The sequence below is a fragment of the Panthera tigris genome, chromosome E2 (assembly GCF_018350195.1).
Source record: "Panthera tigris isolate Pti1 chromosome E2, P.tigris_Pti1_mat1.1, whole genome shotgun sequence".
NCBI lineage: Eukaryota > Metazoa > Chordata > Mammalia > Carnivora > Felidae > Panthera > Panthera tigris.
In genome coordinates, this window is record NC_056674.1 from 14,710,156 (window position 1) to 14,732,641 (window position 22,486).

At 50.6% G+C, this 22,486-nt stretch overlaps 3 protein-coding genes across 5 annotated transcripts; 1 reads left to right on the plus strand and 2 right to left on the minus strand.

Annotated features, from left to right (window-relative positions):
* Positions 1–2,717: 2,717 nt before the first annotated feature.
* LOC102969141 (ferritin light chain-like) lies at positions 2,718–3,780 on the minus strand. Its single transcript, XM_042969595.1, has one exon. It carries the CDS (start codon positions 3,624–3,626, stop codon positions 2,880–2,882), a length of 747 nt encoding a protein of 248 aa, XP_042825529.1. The 5' UTR covers positions 3,627–3,780; the 3' UTR covers positions 2,718–2,879.
* Positions 3,781–3,803: 23 nt separating this feature from the next.
* Positions 3,804–5,138, plus strand: LOC122234158 (EP300-interacting inhibitor of differentiation 2-like). Its single transcript, XM_042969596.1, has one exon. The coding sequence runs from the start codon at positions 4,020–4,022 to the stop codon at positions 4,581–4,583; it is 564 nt and encodes a 187-aa protein (XP_042825530.1). The 5' UTR covers positions 3,804–4,019; the 3' UTR covers positions 4,584–5,138.
* A 9,529-nt stretch (positions 5,139–14,667) lies between these two features.
* SELENOV (selenoprotein V) lies at positions 14,668–22,058 on the minus strand. Of its 3 annotated transcripts, none has more exons than XM_042969592.1 (7): positions 21,018–22,058; positions 19,102–19,126; positions 18,919–18,972; positions 18,725–18,799; positions 18,516–18,610; positions 18,136–18,181; positions 14,668–14,790 (listed from the first exon to the last, which is right to left on the minus strand). In XM_042969592.1, the coding sequence occupies exons 1-5, from the start codon at positions 22,034–22,036 to the stop codon at positions 18,533–18,535; spliced, it is 1,251 nt and encodes a 416-aa protein (XP_042825526.1). In that variant the 5' UTR covers positions 22,037–22,058; the 3' UTR covers positions 14,668–14,790; positions 18,136–18,181; positions 18,516–18,532. The 3 variants fall into 3 exon arrangements, with proteins under 3 accessions (XP_042825526.1, XP_042825527.1, XP_042825528.1); XM_042969593.1 differs by having other exon boundaries at positions 18,511–18,610; XM_042969594.1 differs by lacking the exon at positions 14,668–14,790 and adding an exon at positions 16,407–16,442.
* Between the last annotated feature and the right edge of the window lie 428 nt (positions 22,059–22,486).

Here is a 22,486-nt window from a genome sequence, read left to right on the forward strand (position 1 = left end):
TCTTGGGAGCACGAGCCAACCCGGAATCTACCTCAAAGTTTTGCTTTTATCTCCCCACGTGAGCACTTCTATTCAAGACACTATAATTTTGTTTATAGCCATTCCTGTGCCCAGATAATAGGAAGGATTTTCAACTTCTGCTGTAAGGTCATTTGGGGCCTCAGAGGGCAGGATTATACGTGCCTCCATAGGATTATAGCAAAATTACTACAATTTCTAGTTCCTCCCCTAATAATATATGTTGTTACCTACGTCTGGGAACTCTTTTGTTAAGTATTTGTGATTTTCTGGGCAGCCTGAGAGTGGGAGCACGGACCTGTGGGTCTCCAGCCCAGCCTGGGAGCTGCCTTGAAGGAGCCCCACGTGGGGTGTCTGTCTGGCTAGGTCACTGGAGCACACAACTCTTGATCTCGAGGTTGTGGGTTCAAGCCCCACACTGGCTGTAGAGATGAGCCACACCTAGAGTGATGGCAGAGATTCTGGTGAAGAGCTGTGTTTGAAGCAGCAAGGAGGCCGAATGTTGTGTTTTATAAATGCGATGCTCGGACCAGGAAAATTAAATGAGAACATATAGCTACTCCTTTATTTTTTTTTTTTTTAAATTTTTTTTTTCAACGTTTTTTATTTATTTTTGGCACAGAGAGAGACAGAGCATGAACGGGGGAGGGGCACAGAGAGAGGGAGACACAGAATCGGAAACAGGCTCCAGGCTCTGAGCCATCAGCCCAGAGCCTGACGCGGGGCTCGAACTCACGAACCGCGAGATCGTGACCTGGCTGAAGTCGGACGCTTAGCCGACTGCGCCACCCAGGCGCCCCAATATAGCTACTCCTTTAAAAAAATTTTTTTAAGTTTCATTTGTTTAAGAAATCTCTACACCCAGCGTGGGGCTCGAACTCATGACCCAGAGATCAAGAGTCACATACTCTCCTGACTGAGCCAGTCAAGCACCCCCAGAATAGCTACTCCTGATAGGGCAGAGAGCAGTGAGTCATTAACGTTACTTGCTGATGCCCGGGAATCACAGCCATCATGATGGGAGTCACCACCAGCAAAATCAAAGAGAGAATTTCCTGGGGCGCCTGAGTGGCCCAGTAGGTTAAGTGTCCGACTTTGGCTCAGGTCATGATCTCAAGGTTCATGAGTCCAAGTCCTGCACTGGGCTCTGTGCTGACAGCTCAGAGCCTGGAGCCTGCTTCAGATTCTGTGTCTCCCTCTCTCCTCTGACCCTGTTACCCTCTGTCTCTCTCTCTCAAAAAGAAACATTAAAAAAATAAATTGAGGGGCGCCTGGGTGGCTCAGCCGGACTTTGGCTCAGGTCACAATCTCGCAGTCCGTGAGTTCGAGCCCCGCGTCGGGCTCTGTGCTGACAGCTCGGAGCCTGGAGCCTGTTTCAGATTCTGTGTCTCCCTCTCTCTCTGTCCCTCCCCTGTTCATGCTCTGTCTCTCTCTGTCTCAAAAATAAATAAACGTTAAAAAAAAAAATTAAAAATAAATAAATAAATTGAAAAAAAGAATTTCCCTCTCTGAAGTCTTTCCATTAATTAGAATAAAGAGAATGTAATTGGAGAACCAATATTTAAGATGTTGTAATATTATGAGACACATAACAAAAATAGCAATGACTATGTACCTATCAAGAAAATGACCTACTGGGGTGCCTCACTGGCTCTGTCCTCGGAGCATGTGTCTCTTGATCTCCACTTGGTGAGTTCGAGCCCCACATTGGGCTTAGAGTTTACTTAAAATTTTAAAAAATGTTTAAAGAAAATTAGCTATTTATAACCACAATGGAAAACATGGGTGAATCTCATAAAAATAGTGCGTGAAAGAAACCAGACACAAGGGTATACAATTTCAAAAAGTAAGCGAAACTGGCAGGTCTGGGTGGCTCAGTCAGTTAATTCAAGGGATTTCTGCTCAGGTCGTGAGTTCTAATTCCTCATGGGGGCTCTGCACTGAGGGGGCGAGCCTGGTTGGGATTCTCTATCTCAAAAATAAACTTAAAAAATTTTTTTTAATAAACAAAACTAAAACACAGGAATGCACCCCCAGGAATAGAACAAAAAGCAAAGCAAGTAAACAATGACCATAAATACCAGGCTAGTAGTTACCTCCCGGTAGAGAGGAGATTCTTGTGAAGGGGGAAGGGTTCGGGAATATGGGGAGTCAATTTCCAGCGGTGGTTACATGGCTGTTCACTTTCTGATAAATCATTCCGCTGTGTACTTTTGTATACTTTTCTGCATATAGGTTATGTCACACAAATAAGATTTAGAAGAACATAACCGTCCAAGAGTAGCTAAAGAAGTTTTAAAGATAACAAGGGGGTATTATTATAAAGCTTTAATTGTTAAGAGGATTGTTATGGGTGGGGGGCACCTGGGTGGCTCAGTCCCTTAAGTCTCTGACTTCACAGTTCCTGGGCCCCATGTCCAGCTCTGTGCTGACAGCTCAGAGCCTGGAGCCTGCTTGGGATTTTGTGTCTCCCTGTCTCTCTGCCCCTCCCCCACTCGTGCGTGCACGCGCGCGCGCGCGCTCTCTCTCCTTCAAAAATAAACATTAAAAATGTAAAAAAAAAAAAAAAAAAAAAAAAGAGAGGATTGCTATGGATAAATGGAAAATAAAGAACATCCTCCCCACCCACCCACCCCCAAAACAAACAAACAAAAAACCAAGAATCTAGAATATCTTGGTGTATAATACAGGCAGCGTTTCTGTTTTTCATTGCAAAAAGCTTTATTGTTTCCATTGGGTCGACAGTTTGGGAGAGGGCTCCGTCGTGGTTAATAAAGCTGCTCAGACAAGCCCAGGCAGAAGCCCTGGCACTAAGGGGATGCCAGAGGGGCCCCTCCAAGGTTGCTGGGCTCCAGAGGCTGCTAGTCGAGCTTGAAGGTGAGCCTTTCGAAGAGATACTCGCCCAGCGCGGCCTGAGGGCCGGCCAGCCTGCGGAGGTTAGTCAGGTGGCTGCCCATCTGCTTGATGAGTTTCACCTCCTCGCCCAGGAAGTGGTTCTCCAGGAAGTCACAGAGATGAGCGTCGGCACGGGCAGAACCCAGGGCATGCAGATCCAAAATTGCCTCGTTCAGGTTCTTCTCCAGGACTAGAGCCGTTTCCATGGCGTCCAGGGCTTTACCCCACTCGTCGTGCGACGGCTTCTGCACGTCCTGGAAGAGCGCGCTGCCGCTCCGCTGGTTTTGCAACTTCAAGAGCCGCTGGGCACCCTCGCGCTTCTTCAGGGCTAACTCGCGGAAGAAGTGGCCCAAGCCCTGCAGAGCCACATCGCTGCTGTCGAAATAGAAGCCCAGAGAGAGGTAGGTGTTGGAGGCCCGCAGATGCATGTTGACCAGGCAGTTGACGGAGGCCTCCACCTCGGGGGAATAATTCTGACGCCCCTGAGAGCTCATGATTGGTCGGCAACAAGGCGCTAAGCTCAAAAAACGGTGTTGGTTGGCCCCAGGGGCAGAGGGTGGCTGAGAAGGTGGTTCCGGGGGTTGAGACTGTAAAGGCGGCTGGAGGGTGGTCTGAGGCTGGAATAAGGGGTGCCCCTGGGTCTGGTCAGTCCAAGCTCTGTTGAAGCACGAGGCAGATCCAGCAGACCGCCGGGCGCACTGCAGATGTGGCATTATAATCACCGGAGAACAAGAAGCGTAGAGAGGAGCATGTTGGGTGGAACCTGGGGAAAGCCAACAAGAAGCAACCTTGTAAGACTCTCCTGGGGTAAACGTTAAACTGACTCAAACGGAAAATAGGGACGCGCCCTTCGACGTTCCGTTGCCCGCTCGGGGCCGTTTCGGCTGTGATGACGCTTCTGGCCGCGAGGTGGCGCCTGGCGGGGCACGGGCGCCGGGAATGACGCGTGCGCAGCGCTCCTAGGTGTATCCGTAGGATAAACGCCCGCGCCGCGTTCACCGGTGCGCCCAGCGCTCGCGCACACGCACTTACGCGCCCGCCCGTAGTCGCGACGTCCCGTTTTTCCAATTTTTCTGGGAGCGGCCGAGCTGACCCCGGGGTCCGAGATGTCCGAGCTGCCCCCCGACAGCGGTGTCCGGCAGACGGACGCGGCGAATGGCCACCGCGACGCCCCGCGGGCGGAGGTAGGCGGCGGGAGGCGGGAGCCGGCCCCGGCGGGGCCTGCGGAGCCCGGGGAAGGTCCGGTGGCGGCGCCCGGGGAGGCCCGCGACGCACAGGTAGCCCGAGTGTTGGCGGAGCCAGCGGAGGAAGAGGGTGCGCAGGCCAGACCCCGATCCCGGCCCGGGAACGGCCCGGGGCTGGCTGCGTTGCCGTACCTCCGCCTCCGCCACCCACTTAGCGTTTTAGGAATCAATTACCAGCAGTTCCTGCGCCACTACCTGGAACACTACCCGATCGCTCCGGGCAGAATTCAGGAGCTGGGAGAACGCCGCAGGAGGTTTGTGGAGGCCTGCAGAGCCCGGGAAGCAGCGTTTGATGCCGAGTACCAGCGGAATCCCCAGAGGATGGATTTTGACATTTTGACATTTACGGTAGCCCTCACTGCGTCCGAGGTCATCAATCCTCTGATAGAGGAACTTGGTTGTGACAAGTACATAAGTAGAGAATAGTCTGGTGGCGAAACTACTGCAGAGGGGAGCCTCTGTTTTCAAGTCTCGCGCCAGTCCTGTCCCTCGATTTTAGAAGGTCAAAGTGTATGAGATAAGGCGAGGCAGAGTTGCGGGGGGAAGGGTGTTTATCGCGACAAAGCCTCAGAAAAGAAATTCAAAGCCTTGTGACTCCTGTAACTGTTGAGTTTGGGGTTGATACAGAGCCTTCTCCCTGTGTTGTGGAAATGACTTTCAAAATTGCTTCACCGAAAAGTGAAGGATAGTTTTCAGGACATTGAGACCCGATGAAGTACTGTGGCCAGTATCGGAGCCCGTGATGACTAAAGAAACTCTCAAATCGTGATGGGGAGGAATAAGGAGCCACGGCGGAGTTATCCCGTGGAGAGACTGGAAGCCTATGGCGAGAACTTGACATTGTCCGAATATGTGCTCTGTTCACGTCAGGTTCAACAGAAGGTTTTAGCACAAGATCGACTTTGTGTTTTGTGAAGCATTTCAAACGGCAAGCAGTGTAACTTGTTGTATATATTACCTGATAAACCTTGTATTCGAGAATATCTGAAGATTCTGGAATTTTTTTTCTTACATTTTTAATGTGTTTAAGCTTTTTTTTTTTTTTTTTTTTTGGTAAACGTATTCAGAAAACCCCCAAAATGTGAAATATACACCGAAAGTTCTTCCATCCCTGTCCCCTCCATCCAGTCCCCGCCACAACCCACATCTGCAAGGTGCCTCTCCTGTCGTTGCCTTGTGTACACACAAGCAAATGCAAATTTGGGTTTTTTTTTTTCATTTCTTCACAAAAGTGGGCATACTTACTGATGTACACGTTGCTTATTCAGTAAGAACGTACCTTGAAGATCCTTCCAAACCACTGCATTGCCTCGTTCTTTGTTCTTTTTCAGAGCTGCGTTCTGTTTCATTCTGTGGTTGATTATGTTGTAATTTACTTACCCAGGAACATATCGATGGGCATTCACGTTCTCCATCTTTGTCTTTAGGTTTTTTTATGTCAGAAATTCATCATTTATTTTAGAAGATAATTCTTAGTAAAATCTCATTTTTGATCCGACAAATTTTCCTTTTTTTTTTTTTTAACCTTTTATCGCTTCACCCATTTTCTGTTGGCAAAAAAAAAAAAACAAAAAAAAAAAACAAATGGCTGTGAAAGGTAACCTTGTATGCATATCACAGGGCCTGTGTGCAAAAGCTTTGATGGAAATGCCCTGGTCGTGTTTTGCCATCTGTGCAATGGGGCATAGCGTAACCTTTGATGGTGTAATACGGCATTTTTCCTTGGGGCATCTTCTAATCAGCAGCTTCTTAGATTCTTTGTTACGTGTAACATCCAGAGTGTGAATTTCCAGAAGTGAGAATTCTGGGCCAGGGTACTCATTGGAAATTGTATGTATATTCCCTTTTCTGTGAACCCTGTGTTCGTATCTTTTATCCATTTCTCTCCTGAAGAATTGTTGTTCTTTGTTGATTCCAGTGGCTGGCGATGTAATATGTGAGATAGGATAATAGCTTGTAATGTGAGTTATGGACGTCTTTCCCCAGTTAGTCATTTGTGTCTGGTTTTCCTGAAAGCCTTTGGGCAGGCAGGTTTTTGCTTTTGTTTTTGTTTGCTGTTTTCTTTTAAACCAGTAAGGTATCGGATCTCCAGATTTTCTTGGGGGCTGTGTGTGCGTGTGTGTCGTTTCTTTGTGCATATTTGAGTCTCTGAACACTTGGAATTTATCCTGATGTACAGTAAGAATTCAAAATTTATTTTTCAGGGGCTGCTGGTTGCCCCAGCACCAGTTACCAACTAGTCCTTCTTTTCCCTGCTCACTTTGTTTAAAGATGCCTCTTCGTCATATACCAAGCTGTGTTTTCGATTTTCTGGCTATGTAGTTTTAAATCTGGTAGTTTTTGATGTTTATTTGTTTTTGACAGAGCGCGTGAGCAGGGGAGGGGCAGAAAGAGGGAGACCCAAAGGCTCTGAGCTGTCAGCCCAGAGCCCCATGCGAGGCTCGAGCTCACAAACTGTGAAATCATGACCTGAGCCGAAGTTAGAAGTCAGATGCTTAACCGACGGAGCCCCCCAGGCGCCTCTCAAGCAAAGCTTTTTTTTTTTTTTTTTTTTTTAAGAATCACATGACAGTTAATTTATCATTAAGATACTGAGTCTTCCTATCCCAATGGTCTATTTTCCCTTTAAGAAAAAATTTTTTTAAGTAATCTCTACACCCAACATGGGGCTCAAACTCACAACCCTGAGATCAAGAGTCACGTGCTCTGCAGACTGAGCCAGCCAGGCACCCCTATTTTCCCATTTTTTAAAAGACTTCCCCCCCCCCCAAAAAAAATGCAGCACCCAGGTGGCTCAGTTGAGCACCCGACTCTTGATTTAGGCTCAGGTGGTGATCCCAGGGTCCTGGGATGAAGCCTCACGAGCCTGCTTGAGATATTCTCTCTCTCTCTCTCTCTCTCTCTCTCTCTCACTCTCTCACTCTCTCACTCTCTCACTCTCTCACTCTCAATTAAAAGAACAAACAAACTTCCTTTGTGTCCTTCAGAAGAGTGTTAGGAGCGCCTGGGTGGCTCAGTCGGTTCAGCGTCCCAACTTCAGCTCAGGTTATAATCTCCCGGTTCGTGAGTTCAAGCCCACATCCGGCTGGTGGCTGTCAGCACGGAGCCTGCTTCAGATCTGTCCCTTTCTCTCTCTCTGCTCCTTCCCTGCTGGTTCTCTCTCTCTCTCTCAAAACAAATAAGTAAACTTTAAAAACATAACCCTAGGATCACTGAAGATTCCGCAAAGGCCTTTGACAAAATTCAGTAATCATTCTTGATCAAACACCCACCGAGCAACAGACACATATGTGAAGAACTTACACAAAATCAGGAACAAGGCAAGGGTGCTTGACTATCATTCACATTGCTTTACAGGAGACAGAAGGCACCGGCTCAGGAATTAATAAGGAGAAAGAAATTCAAGGTAGAAAAGTTGTAAAGAGGCATTACTTTCACTGTTTGGTATGACCTGTTCTTCAACCTAAGAACCACAGGAAAAACTATAAACAAGAGAATTCAGTGTGTTAACAGGCTATCAAATAAATATGGACACATTACATTTTTTTTGAAATCAATTATCCTCTTTCTATTTGAGAGAGAGAGAGAGAGAGTGCTAGCAGGGGAGAGGGGCAGCGGGAGAAAGAGAATCCCAAGCAGTCTCCACGCCCGGGGCTGAGCCCGATCCCGCAACCCTGGGATCACCACCTGAGCCGATGTCAAGAGTTGGGCGCTCAACCGACTGAGCTACCCGGGTGCCTGGAAATGCATTATTTTCAAACACACAGGCAAACTTTTAGAAAAAATGTAACAGAAAGAATCCTCATTTATGTAGAAAAAACAGGAAAGATAAAGTAGCTAGGAATAAATAGATCTGCCAGAGATCTACTTTGGGAACATTCATTTAGGGGCAAACAATATTCTTTTGGTTTAAATATTTATTTTTTTGAGGGCGAGCACGCGCGAGCCGGCGTGAGCAGGGGAGGGGCCGAAGAGGGGGGTGGAGGTTTTGAAGTGGGCTCTGTGCTGACGCGAGACCAGGACCTGAGCGGAAGTTGGACCTTAACCCACTGAGCCACCCGGACGCCCTCCTACGGTTATTTTTATAGTCCCCACCATGATGAAGTAGTTACTGGTAATGCACGATCTTCGTGTGCCTCGAGTGATCCTTATTTACAAATGAGGTATAAGCCTTTTGATGTGCTTCTGGATGTCTGTCTTTTTTGTTTTTTCTTTCAGTAGGCTTCCCGCCCAGCACAGAGCCCACCTGAGCTGAGGAGTGGCCGGGTGGCTCCATCAGGGTCCCAGCTGCTGATTTCAGATCAGGTCATGATCCCAGGGTTGTGGGATCGAGCCCCACATCGGGCTCTGAGCTGAGCAAGGAGTCTGCTTGGGATTTTCTCTCTCTCTTCCCGCCTCCACCCCCTCCTCAGCCTCTCACCCTCTTCAAAACAAATAAACAAACTTAAAAAAAAAAAAAAAAAAAAAGGCCTGAGCTGAGACGCAAGTCTGACACTTAACTGACTGAACCACTCAGGCGCCGCCCCACCGCCGGCTTTTATTTAAGGTTGTTCGTATAAGTGTTCCCTAAGTGTCATTTTCTTGTGCACTGTTTGTTAGTTTTAGAGTTTAATTTTTTTTTTCTTTATGTTTATTTTTGAGAGAGAGAGACAGAGCGTCAGCAGGGGAGGGGCAGAGAGAGGGAGACACAGAATCCGAAGCAGGCTCCAGGCTCTGAGCTGTCAGAGCCCAACTCGGGACTTGAACTCACGAACTGGGAGATCACAACCTGAGCCAAAGTCGGACGCTTAACCGACTGAGCCACCCAGGCGGCCCTGTTACTTTTAAATTTTAATGTTATTATAACATCATTTAAATAATTTGGAAGTTTTTCCTTTCCTAAGTTCTGGGACACCTTAAAATCCACTGGAATTGTCCTGGTAAGGTTTGATAGCATTTCCTTTGGGACTGTCCAGGCTGGCGATTGGGGACAGTGAGGGTGAGAGTCCTGATGTCCCTTTCCCTACTTTCCCCGGTGGTAAGAGCGGTAGATTTTGAGGTACTTAGAATTACAAAAGTGTCCACACTGAGTCAGAATGTAGCATTTTTCCTGACTTTATTTTAATGTAAGTTTTTTTTCTTTTTTTTTAATGATCATTTATTTATTTTGAGAGAGGGCTCGTGCCAGGGGAGGGGCAGAGAGAATCCCAAGCAGGCTCCACACCATCAGCGCAGAGCCCAACAAGGGGCTCGATCCCACGAGTGGTGAGATCATGACCTGAGCCGAAACCAAGAGTCGGATGCTTAACGGACTGAGCCACCCAGGGGCCCCTTTCCTGACCTTGATTAAATACACTCAGTGGTAACAGAGGGGAGTTGCTGAACTTGGAGAGTGGTGTGCAGTAAACAGAAGCACGTGACCTGTGAAACTGCAAACTAGTCTTCGAGAAGCATGGTTTTCACTTTCTCTGATGTGGTGGGATCGCAAGGTCGGAACCGTCGCTCTGGGTTCGGGAAGTCAGCCTGGAGTTTCTGCTTATCAGGTTACCCACAGAGGCTGCTTATTCTCCCGAGTTCTTCCAGGGTCTGGCCTGAGACAGAAATTGCAGGTTTCTGCCCCGCAGGGAAGCTGGACTGGGGCTTAGAGAAAAACGAGGTTTGTTGCCCACACGGTAAGCGTTGTGATAACGCAGGCTTCCACAGTTCTAAGCTGCTTCGTCAGACGTTGTGTCCCTTAGTTTGCCCAGAAAAGGACGCTGAGGCTTAGAAGGTCAGATTGTTTTCCCAGATCCATCTGACTCCAAATCGCACCAAGGGGCAGTGACCTAACCGGGCGTTAGCCTCTCAGGAGGGCAGGGAGTGGGACCGGGGGCAGGAGGGTGAACATGAAGAGCATCAGTCGTGGTGCCAGGTGTCTTGGGGTCAAATTCCGATTTTGACCTCCATCTGTGAGGCCCCAGGCTCATTACTCAATGCCCGGTTTCCCGTAAGTTTATGCCACCCTGTTCCTTCTACATCTTTCTGACTGATGGAATCTTATAATAGAGGTGAAATATATAAGCTTTCGGAATTTCTGAGGAGGGGAACACAAGAATCTAGAGTCTTAGACCAACGCACATCCTTAGAATATGTAAATATTGTCATGGAAACCAAATTAAGATTTTTTTTAATGAGAATCTGAATACATGGGGTGCCTGGCTGGGTCAGTCGGAACAGCATGGGACTCTTGATCTCAGGGTCATGAGTGCAAGCCCCATGTTGGGTGTAGAGATCACTAAAAAGAAATAAACCTAAAGAGGCGCCTGGGTGGCTCAGTCGGTTGAGCAACTGACTTCGGCTCAGGTCATGATCTCGCGGTCTGTGAGTTCAAGCCCCGCGTCGGGCTCTGTGCTGACAGCTCGGAGCCTGGAACCTGCTTCGGATTCTGTGTCCCCCTCTCTCTCTGCCCCTCCCCAGCACTCTCTCTCTCTCTCTCTCTCTCACTCACTCTCTCTTTCTCAAAGGTAAATAAACATTAAAAAAATTTGAATTAAAAAAAAAAAAAGCTTAGAACTTTCAGCCCCACCCCCAACCTCTGGGGAAGAGGGACGGGCTGGAGGGTGTTAATCACCCAAGGCAGGCGATTTGATCAGTCATGTCTACATAATGAAACCTCCATAAAACCCCTAAACAACAGTTTGGGGAGAGTCCAAGTTGGTGAGCACATTGAGTTACTGAGAGCGGTGCACCCAGCGAGAGCGGGGACGTGGCGCCCCCCTTCCCGGGCTGGGCCCTATGTCTCTCTCCCATGTGGCTGTTCTTGTGTCTTTAATAATAAACCAGTAATGGTAAAGTGCTTTCCTGGGTTCTGAGAGTCATTCTAATGAATTCGCAAACTCGAAGAGGGGGCTGCGAGAACCCCTGAGTTGATAGCTCCTTGGTCAGAAGCGCGGCGACAACCGGGGATTTTGAGTGGCATCTGAGGTGGAGGCAGGTCTCGCGGGGCTGAGCCCTTACTTGTGGGAGCTGACGCTAACTCCAGGGCAGAGTGGCAACACTGAATTGTAGGACAGCCACCCAGTGTCCGGGGAGTTGGTTACTGGTGTAGATAAAACCCACACATTTGTTGTCAGGCTCATTCAGGATTGTCTTCAGTTTGATTCATTGAAAGCCCGTGCAAAATCCTTTTTTGTCATTTAATGTGACGTAGCCATGGGAGTGCTACCCCATCACATTCACATGTCCCACCCACACTCAAGGGAAGGGGGATCATATGAACGTGTGGGTCATTGGGGGTCACCTTAGAATTCTACCTACCATAAAAAGTAAATAATTTTAAGTAGTTACTACCTTATTATGCTTTATCATATTATGACATAGTTAAAAAAAAAAAAACAAAAACGTTAAAGCCTCTGGGTCACTCACTGCTCTCACCCACTCACTCATCACATCCTCCCAATCCTGGGGTATTTGTTATGATTTGGGTTTGACGGCACATGACGGAGACCCAAGATAACAGCATCTTAAACAGGGAAGCTTGCTTTTCCCTCCTGTCCATTTCTGGCAGTTCTACCGAAGGACCCCAGCCCCCTTCCCTATTGTTGCCCCATCCTCCCTACTCAACCCGCACGGAATCATTCTGTCTCGTACCAAGATGGCGCACCATCAAATCCCACTTCCCGACACCAGGATGGACGGCACAACCCCCCAAACTGCAGGCGTCACTTTCGCTCACGTCCTATCGGCCATATCTAGCGGCCAAGGAGCCTGGGAAATGTAGTCTTCAGCTGGGGACTGTCATGAAGTAGTGCCTCTGCCCCAGCGGCCAAGCCTGTGTCTTCATTTTGCAGATGGAGACACCAAGCTCAGAGTGCCGACGTCACCAGAAGGCGATGGATAAATCAAGGGCGGAAAGAGGCGAGGAGAACCTCCTTGTATCATAGCCCAAGACCAGGGCTTTTACCAGCTCCCAAGAGCTGATATCTCATCACTGATGCGGTAAGAGGCATTTAATGAAGGTGGGGAGATGCATACATTTGACGGACCAGTGCTGGGGGGGATCTGGCGTCCGGGTGTGAGATTGTGGACGGCGTGAGAAAATACCGAAGCACCAATCCTGAACCCTGCCTTCCTCCCGTGCCCCTGCCCGGGCCCCGCGGTGTGGCGGGGAAACTGGGGCTCTGCAGACAGACCGCGCCTGGATTCTCTGGTTCAAAGTAGAAATAGCCTCGGCGACGTAATGAGATATTGGGTCCTTGCACGGCTTCCATTCCAGCGAGCAGATGTGCCCTAAGAGGTTTAACGTTCACGCAGCTCCTGGGCTATGAAAGCCCTCTCCCGAGACTCTCACAGATTTCACTTCTTTACTCTTTTCAGCAGCCCCGAGTGAAGTGCTATTACGTTCCGCATGTTACAGAGGGAGCAACTGAGGCACAGAGCGGTAGAGTGACTTGCCAGAGCTGGGAAGTGGCAAAACCGGGAGTGGAATCCCGGCAGGGATTTGGCTCCAGGCTCTGCGCTCTCAGTCGGTAGGTTCTAGGGTCTGCCCCGTTATCTGCACCTGCTCCTCGTCGTCAGGAACAGAAAGAGAGTCCAGGCTCTTGGCAAACGTGCAGAGCTTGGCTTTGGAAGCCCGGGCAGCGTGTCTGATCTCGCTCTCCAACGATCACGTAGCACCCACTGTGCCACCTGCACGATACCCATCACCTCTTCTTCCGCTGAGCCCAACACGAGCCCTCGTCCTCCCCACCTCGACCCCCGACATCCCCTCCCCAGGAGGAAGACAGATCCACCCAGGCTGCAGGGGAGTTTGAAGCGTTTGTGAATGGACAGCTGGTCCGTTTGAAGAAGGTGCTGGGACCCTGGGGGTGGGGTGGGGAGACCGACAGACAGACAGACAGACTGTGCCCAGAAAGGTGACGGCTTTGTGGGTGAGGCCAGGCTGCAGAAAACTGTGAGCATCATCGGCGAGGAGAGCAGGTAACAGGCAGCGGGCCGGCGAGCTGGAGGCGAGGTGAAGGGGGTGGGGGGGGGGGGGGGGGCAGGGGGCAGGGCGCAGGCTTGGCATCACAGCGGAAGACAGGGTAGAGGCTGCCAGGAAAATCTTGCCTCCCTAGCAAAAAGAGAGAGACCCAGCAGGCAGGTCCTTCCTCACGGAACCCTCTTCCGCCTGCAATAAGGACTCCAGGGGTGGAGGCGCAACAATGAAACGGCGTGTGTTAACCATGGCAGGAAAGCAATACGGGAAAAACTCGGGTCTCCCCCAGGTTACTGACACCCGCCTCCCGACACTGCGAGTCTAAATTTTGTTTTTAATGTTTCTTTTTGAGAGAGGGAGAGAGCAAGCGAGCAGGGGAGGGGCAGAGAGAGAGGGAGACACAATTCGAAGCAGGCTCCAGGCGCCGAGCTGTCAGCACGGAGCCCGTCGTGAGGCTGGAACCCACAAACCGTGAGATCATGACCTGAGCTGAGGTCGGACGCTCAACCGACTGAGCCACCCAGGCGCCCCCCCAACACTGGGATTCTAGGACCTGTGGGTTTAGAAAGTGGTGTAATGAAATTTGGGTTGTCAAGGGTTGGAGACTTGCCACAGTCCATATTTCCGTCCCACCCCCTAAAACTGCCAATAAAACGAGAAACTGTCAAAACGTATCCTGGGGCACCCGGGTGGCTCAGTTGGTTGAGCAACCAACTCTTGATTTCGGCTCAGGTCATGATCTCACTGTTATGAGATCAGGCCCTGCATTGGGTTCCATGCTGAGCCTGCTTGGGATTCTCTCTCTCTCTCTCTCTCTCTCTCTCTCTCTCTCTCGCTCTGCCCCCCTCCCTCACACTCTCTCTAAAAATTAAATTTTTAAATTGAAAAAAAAAAAAAAGTATCCCAAACCAGGGCATAGGAAATGAAGATGCCACAAAAGAAAGAAAGAAAGTGGGGCACCTGAGTGGCTCAGTCTGTTAAGCGTCCAACGTCAGCTCAGGTCATGACCTCGCAGTTTGTGGGTTCGAGCCCTGCGTTGGGCTCTGTGCTGACAGCTCAGAGTCTGGAGCCTGCTTTGGATTCTGTGTCTCCCTCTCTCTCTGCCCCTCCCCCACTCCTGCTCTGTCTCTCAGTCTCTAAAAAATAAACAAACATTAAAAAGAAAGTGACTCAACAGCACCAGGAATTGAGGCTAGCCAACCAGGAGCAAACCTGGGGAGCAACAGGAAAACAGGACTAGGCTTCTCTTCAAGAGTGTTCTTCTTTTTTTAATGTTTATTTTTGAGACAGGGAGCGAGACAGTGGGTGAGCAGGGGAGGGACAGAGAGAGAGGGAGACACAGAATTCGAAGCAGGCTCCAGGCTCCGAGCTGTCAGCACAGAGCCCCATGCGGGGCTCGAACCCACGGACCGCGAGATCAGGACCTGAGCCGAAGCTGGACACTTGAACTGACTGGGCCACCCTGGTGCCCAGGATTAGCCTTCTCTTCAAACCTGCCCTTCCTTCCCCTCCCCACCGCCTCCCCTCTCACCTCAGGAGACAGTGTGGCAACATTAGACGAGGTCAGGCCAGAACAGAGAGGCAGATTGTATTTATTTCCGTTTTCACCCCTCCCTGACTCGCCCCAGCCCCAGCTACCATCAGAAAAGGACCTGACTTGGCAACATTTCAGCCCTTCTCGGCATCCTGCTGAGGCTCCTGAAATGGAGAGGAGAGAGAAAATACTTTAAAACATCAAAAACGGTGACAACAACACTATAAAAATAATAGCATTTATACAGTGTTTACTATGTGTCAGGCACCATCCCAACGCTCCCCACTCTAGTCTCCTTGCCATTTCTCAAACACGCCAGACACATTCCTACCCCAGGGCCTTTGCACTTGCTGCTCCCTCTGCCGGCTATATTTTCCATAGATAACCCCAGATATCCGCACGACTCAACCCCTTCCTTCTTTCAACTGTTTACTTAGCATCTTCCCAATAAGGTCTTCTCCGACCACTCAAGTTAGGATTGCAAAAAACTCCCAGCACTACCCACCCCCACTCCTTTCCTGCTTTATTTTCTTCTCAGCACTTATTTCCACCTTCTATTTGCCTATGTGTCTTGTTCTTGTCCGTCCCCACCACTAGAATGTCAGCTTCACCAGGGCAGGAGTTCGCATCTGTTTTGTTCATGGCCATATCATCCCCAGGACCCAGAACAGTATCCAACACAGAGTAAGTACTCAGCAAATATTTGTTGGATAAAGTGAAATCCAAGGAGGTAACGGCGATCATGGTTTCTGCTTGACAGAAGAGAAGACCAAGGCAGAGAGAGGTGAAGGCATTTGCCTGAAGTCACACAGCCAGTAAAATAGGGATTTGAAGCCAGACAATACTGACGTAACTATTGTCTATCCTTCCGTTTTTTAATACAGTTGATTGTCGTTCTTGTCCACCCAAAGCTCTCTCCCCATCATCCCTCCCTATGGGCTTAAGGAGAACAACTCCATTCCAAGTTGGAATGGCCACATGACTCAAGACTGGCCAATGAGAGCTCTGTGTTCCCTTGGGCCTCAGTGATTGGTTCAGGGATGAACATGTGACCTAATCCAGGCCAATAGGAATTTATGCCACCAAGATAGGAAGCCTCTCTGAGAATAAAGTTAGCCCAGGGAAAAAGCAGAACACAGAGTAAGGGAGGGTCAGATTCTCAATGACAACATTTTGCTGCCTGGATCAAGCCATTCCTGAAGCTAATTAGCCCCTAGACTTTTATTCTCATGAGCCAACTTTTTTGTTGTTGTTAAGCCAATTTGAACTGGGTTCTCTGCTGCAATAAGAACATTCATGACTTATTCCAATAACAACTGCTGTTCACTTACTGAAGAAGGGTTTTGACAAGCTCTTAATTCACATCTAACATCACCAGCTTCAGCCTTGTGTGGCTGGCTGGTGGATCCAGGATTTGAACCGAAGTTCCCGTGACCCTGGAAGCTGCCTGCATAACTACTCTGGTATTCTGCGTATTGGCAGGTGTGGGAAACAGACGTCTCCTCTGCCTCCCCTGCCCCATTCCCCAGCATGGCTGCTTGAAAACAGACCTACTAAGTGCCTGGCACATAGCAGGCATTCCAAAAATACTGTCTGTAATTTTTTCAAAACAACTAATATAACGTGGACATTGTCTGGATCCTAATTCCCAACCTACCTCTAAAAAGATATTTTTGAGACACTTGAGTAGATCTTAGATGCCATTAAGACATTTTAAAATTTTTGTCGGGGGTGGGGGCGCCTGATGGCTCAGGTGATGCAGCATGCAACTCTTGGTCTCAGGATTGTGAATTCAAGCCCCACATTGGGTGTGAGCCTACTTAAAAAAAAAAAAAAATCAATAAAATAAAATTTTTGTTGGGGGTGAAAATGCTCTTGTACTTCTTTTAAAAACTTAATTTGTTGGGGCACCTGGGTGGCTCAGTCAGTTAAGCATCCAACTCTTGATTTCAGCTCAGGTCATGATGCCACTGTTTGTGAGTTCAAGCCCCATGTCAGGCTCTAGGCTGGCAGTGTGGAGGCTGCTTGGGATTCTCTCTCTCCCCCTCTCTCTCTGCCCCTCCCATGCTGTCTCTCTCAAAATAAACTTTAAAAATAAAATAAGAGATGCCTGTGTGGCTCAGGTCATGATCTCACAGTTTGTGAGTTCGAGCCCCGCATCGGGCTCTGTGCTGTCAGCTCGGAGCCTGGAGCCTGTTTCAGATTCTGTGTCTCCCTCTCTCTGCCCCTCCCCCGCTTACACTTTCTCCCTCTTTCTCTCAAAACTAAACATTAAAATTTTTTTTTAAATAAAATAAAAACTTATTTATTAGAGACGCATACTGAAGTATTTACAGGTGCAATAACGTGAGGTCTGGAATGTACCTTCAAACGCTCACATGCCAAAAAAAAAAAAAAAGTGGAGAGGAAAATAGATGGACTAGGAGAAAGTCGGTAATATTAGTTGACCTGGTTGACGAGCACATGGGGCTCACTGTACGGGCTCGCAACTAGTGTGCGTGTCTAAAGTTTTCCACCAAACAAGCGTGAAAAAAATCATAGCTTCCATTTATGTAAACGTCTAGAAAGTGCAAACTAATCTAGGAGGACAGAAAGCAGATGAGGGGTGGCCGGGGACAGGGCAGAGGGCAGGAGAAATTGCTGAAGGCGCCCTCTCAGTGGTCTTAAAAATCCAGGGGCACCTGGCGGGCTCAATCAGAAGAGCACGTGACTCTTGAGCTCGGGGTTGTAAGTTCGAGCCCCACGCTGGGTGTGGGGATGACATAAACACATTCACGAAATGAAAATGCAAACTAAGGGGCGCCTGGGTGGCTCAGTCTGTTAAACGGCCGATTCTTGGTTTCGGCTCAGGTTGTGATCTCGAGGTTCTCATGGGATCGGTCCCGAGTCACGCTCTGTGCTCCAAGCACGGTCCTCCCTGATCTTAACGAGGAGGACTCACTGAGCTAGGCAGGACTGGGAGTAGGATGTTTCTGACTCCAAGCACAGAGCCTGCTTGGGATTCTCTCTCTTTCTCTCTCTCTCTCCTCTCTCGGCCCTTCCCTCTCTCTCTCTCTCTCTCTCTCTCAAATTAAGTAAATATTTAAAAAATTAAAAATCCAGGGGCTCCTGGGCAGCTCAGTTAGTTGAGTGGTTGACTCTTGACTTCAGCTCAGGTCATGATCCCGTGGGACCGAGCATCCAGGCGGGCTCCGTGCTGAGCACGGAGTCTGCTTGAGATTCATTCTCTCTCTCCCTCTGCCCCTCTTCCCCACTCACCCTCTCTCTTCTCTCTAAAAAAATAAATAAAAAGAAAAGAAATAAAAAAACAAGAATCCAGTATCGGTGGCCAATAAATGGTTGTGCATATGCTTTAATACCTTAAGACAACGTTAGCAATGGAACTTTCTGCAGTAACGGGTTCTATGTCCTACATCTGCACTGCTCAACATGTGGCTATAGAGCTCTTGAAATGTGGCCAGTGTAGCTAACAAGTGAATTTTTATTCTATTTAATTTTAATGAACTTACCGTAGGTTGAAACCATAGGCTGTTATTGGGTGGCACAGCTTTACAACTGAAAGTGAAAGGAAGGAAGGGAGGGAGGGAGGAAGAAATTTAAAGCTCTTTTGAAAAAAATTTCATTGACATACACTGAGCCCTTCTTTGAGCCATGTACATTTACTACCTTAGATGAGGCATCTCCTGGAATCATCTCAACAACCCCATTTTACAGATGAGAAAACTGAGGTTCAGAAAAGGGTGTGGGTGACCTGTCCCGATCTTAACAGGGAGGACTGGCTGAGCTAGGTTGTGAGTAGGTTGTTTCTGACTCCTAGACAGAAACTCCCTTCGTGCTGCCCACCCTCAGCCCCGCCTCCGCCCCGCCCACCTCGCCTCCCTCACCTCACCTTCCGCCGGTCGCCTGCTACCTTTTCCTAATTTCCTCATCGATAATGCTCACAATCTTCTGCAGCCTGGCCTCATCCACAAAGCCATCGCCTTTCTGGGCACAGAGGGTAAAGAGCAGGGACATGTATGTCTCCCACGCCCCTCCATCACCGCCCCCCCAACCCAGCACCGCCCTCCCTCCCGGTCCCGGACACACAATCACAATCACCTTCTTTGAATGGACCAGTTTTCCATCCACAAACACTTCAAACTCCCCTGTAGCCTGGGCAGATCTTTCCTCCTCCTGGGGAGGGAATGTTGGGGGTGGAGGGGAAGGTGAGAGCTCCTCTCCAAGCCCCTGGGGTCTCGGGATCCTAACTACCCCCCCCCCCCCCCACTCCTCCAGGCCACCGGCACACTCACAAAGCGTAGACAATTTGGAAATTGCAGCTCCAGACTCTTTCTCAGTAGAATGTACTGCAGGGAGGAGATGGGATCATGGGTTCACAGGATCAGAGGGTCATGGGGTCAGGGGAGGGGAAACAGGACCTCCTTCCAGACTTCCTGTCCAGCGCTCCCCCCACCTCCAAAGTCAAAACTACTCACCCGAAGGCTGTAGCTTCAGAGGCCGCTGGACGCCGAGGGAAAGAGAAGGGACACAAGAGAGAGATGGAGAGAAGATACTGAATCAGTATCTCCCCAGGCCCAGAGGGAGCCTGTGAACACCGGACTCCGATTCCATCCCATACTGCTAGCTCACCCAAGGCAAAAAAAACCACAACAGTCCTCTGTATGGTCCACAAGCCCCCACGGTATCTGCCCCGTTGCCTCCATTCGTTCCCTGGCCCACTGCTCCAGCAAAGGAGGGAGGGAGGAAGTTCTTTTGAAAAAAATTTCATTGACATACAATGAGCCCTTCTTTGAGCCATGTACATTTATTACCTTAGATGAGGCATCTCCTGGAATCATCTCAACAACCCCATTTTACAGATGAGAAAACTGAGGTTGAGAAAAGGGTGTGGGTGACCTGTCCCGATCTTAATGGGGAGGACTGTCTGAGCTAGGACTGGGACTACCCTCAGCCCCGCCTCCACCCCTCCTACCTCGGAACTCCTCCTCCAACACTGCATGCCTCACCACAGGGCCTTTGCACTGGCTGTTCCCTCTGCAGAATGCTCTTATCTACATGGTTCCCTCTCTCCCCTCCTTCAGGTCTTTACTCATATATCACCTTCTCAAGGAGCCCTTTCTGACTACCCCATAAAATTGTGAACCCCCCCCCCATTCCTTCTGCCGTTGGCACTGATCGCCTTTTTTTTCTTTAGTTTACTTATTTGAGAGAGAGAGAGAACACAAGCGGGGGAGAGTCAGAGAGAAGGAGAGACAGAATCCCAAGCAGGCTCTGCACCATTAGTGCAGAGCCCAATGTGGGGCTGGAACCCACAAACTGCAAGATCATGACCCGAGCCAAGATCAAGAGTCGGAAGCCTAAACGACTGCACCACCCAGGTGTTCCAGCACTGATCACCTTCTACGATGCGAGATAATGTACTGTGTGCCATATTTATTGTTCATTCCAGCCCCCTCCACACCAGAACGTGAGTGCCACAAGGGACAGAGATCTCTGTCTTACGCACTCCTGTGTCCCTGGTGCCAAGGACAGGGCCTGGCACAAGGTAGGTGCTTAATAAATAGTGGTTGAATGAATGAATTAATGAATCCATGGAGTCAAAGAAAGCTAGAAAGGAGGAGAAGGGCAGAGAAAGAGGGGAAGATGAGGAAGTGGGGAGAAGGGGAGAGAGGCATTTACATCGGGAAAGGAAAAGAGACAGTGAGTTGGGGAGAGAGACAGAGCAGGAGAGACCACCTGGGCAGAAAAAATGGGGGGTGGGGGGATTGAGACTGGGAGAGATAAGGGGGAGAGAATGTTCTAAAGCAGGAGAGAGACATGGGGATTGGGGGAGGTCCCTGCTGTTACTGTTGTCGTGGACCCAGAAGACCCAGCTCTGGGACCACCCAAGAGAACGGAAGCCAGCCTCCTTCCGCCTCTGCCCTTGCGGTTCCTCCTCCCCTTGCCACCTCGATTGCCCTCCCAACACCCAGCTCTTCACGTGGAGGCCCCCTTCTCAACACCGCCTGAGAGAGGCCATCCCTGACCACCCAGTCTGGCATTCCCCCACCCCTCCCGGGCCGGGCTTTGGGTCTGCATGGCCCAGCCTGGCCTGGCGAGAAAAGCAGGTGGCGCTGTTCAGCACTCCATCCATCCTCAGAGCAGGCCTGGCCCTCGGGGGGCAGCACACTCCAAAATGAGTAAATGAGACTGAATGAATGAAGCTCAGAGCAGAGATCTGAAGCCAACAGTTCCCCAGCCCCAGAGAAAATGATAGGTGGAGCCAAGTTTCCAACTGGGAGTGGGGACTCCCTCCCCTCACCCTATCTTCAAATCCCGGAACCCCAGCGCCCACCCCCTCTGGGCTTTCCCCAAGGGGAGGAAGGCAGGTGTGGGCGGGGACGCCCCTCACCAGTAGATCACTCGAATCAGGATCTTGCTGTCCTCCGGTAAGTTCTCGAAGGTGGAGGTGAAAGCGGTGGCGAAGGAGTCGGTCTCCAGGATGGGCGCCGGAATAGAATCGGGAGTGGACTCCATCAACTTGGTGGCTGATGAGTCTGCCCTCGAGGTTGACCCAAGGGTGGGCCCCAGGAAATCAGCGGCCGTTGGAGTGAGGGCAGGAAGGGACCCTTGGGTGATAGAGCCGAATCCATTGGCGACTGATGGGAAGTGCTTCACACTGGGTGTCGGTGAAAGATCCCTGTCCGGCCACACAGGGGGCTCCGGAGCAGATTCTGAGGGTGGATCCAAAGGTGGGGCTGAGTTCCCTAAGGATTCCGACGCAGGGGCAACGGCCGTGATCGGGACCCCGACTGGGAATGAGGCTGGGGCTGGGATCCGGGCCAGAGTCGGGGTCCTGATCGGAGTGGGCGTCCGGACCCGGGTCGGGATCTGTACCGGAGTCAGGGTCCGGACCCGGGTCGGGATCTGTACCGGAGTCAGGGTCTGGACCCGGGTCGGAGTCCCGACGGCAGTCGGGGTCTGGACAGGAGTCTCAGTCCAGACTGGGGTTGGAGTTTGGACCGGAGTCGGGGTCTGGACGAGAGTGGGGGTCCAGGCTGAGGCCGGGGTCTGGACAGGAGTCGGGGTCTCAGCAGGACTCTGGGCCCGGGCCGGGGCCGAGATCCGGACGGGATTCGGGGCCCGGCCCGGGGTCGAGGTCTGGGGGGGATCTGGGGTCCGGGCCGGGATCTGGACGGGACGCGGGGCCCGGACCAGGGTCTGGGCGGGATTCGGGGCACGGGCCGAGATCTGGACGGGACTCGGGGCCCGGACCGGGGTCTGGGTGGGATTCCGGGTGCGGGCTGGGGTCGAGGCCCGGGCAGGAGTTGGGATGCGGACCGGGATCGAGGACCTGACCGGGGTCGAAGCCCGGACCAAGGCCAAGACCCGGGCCGGGGAGGGGTTTGGGGCCCGCGCCTGGTTGTTCATGGGCAGCAGGGGGCCGGGAGCGGGGGGGGGGCGGCGGGGTTGGGATCCCGCCCGGTCCTCCTTCCTTGGGGCGGGGAGAGCCTCACTCACACCAGGGTTCTAAAATGGGAGAAACCACAAGGGGGCACTGTTACATGGTGTTCCACGCTGTACACAGGTTCCACTGCGCTGGGCCTCCAGCGCCCTGATCAGCAAACCCCTGGTCCAGTGATCAGGTTCCCTGTCCAGTGGGGGAAACAGCCATCACCAACCAACAACCGCCCAGTGTGGCCGGGGCTGGAGTAGGGAAGGCACAGGCAGAGGGGTCAGAGACAAGGCGAGAGAGGCACAGGAGCCTGCAGAATCCCAAAAGGTGCTAGAACCAGCCTGGGGCGGAGGGGGCTCCCTGAAAAAATAACTGGGTGGTCAGGAGAAAACTAAAAATAATAACTAGCAAAAATAACAAGAGTT

Bases quoted from the DNA above. Each gene is read 5' to 3' on its own strand.
- LOC102969141 (XM_042969595.1), bottom strand. From the start codon at position 3,626: ATGCCACATCTGCAGTGCGCCCGGCGGTCTGCTGGATCTGCCTCGTGC.
- LOC122234158 (XM_042969596.1), top strand. From the start codon at position 4,020: ATGTCCGAGCTGCCCCCCGACAGCGGTGTCCGGCAGACGGACGCGGCG.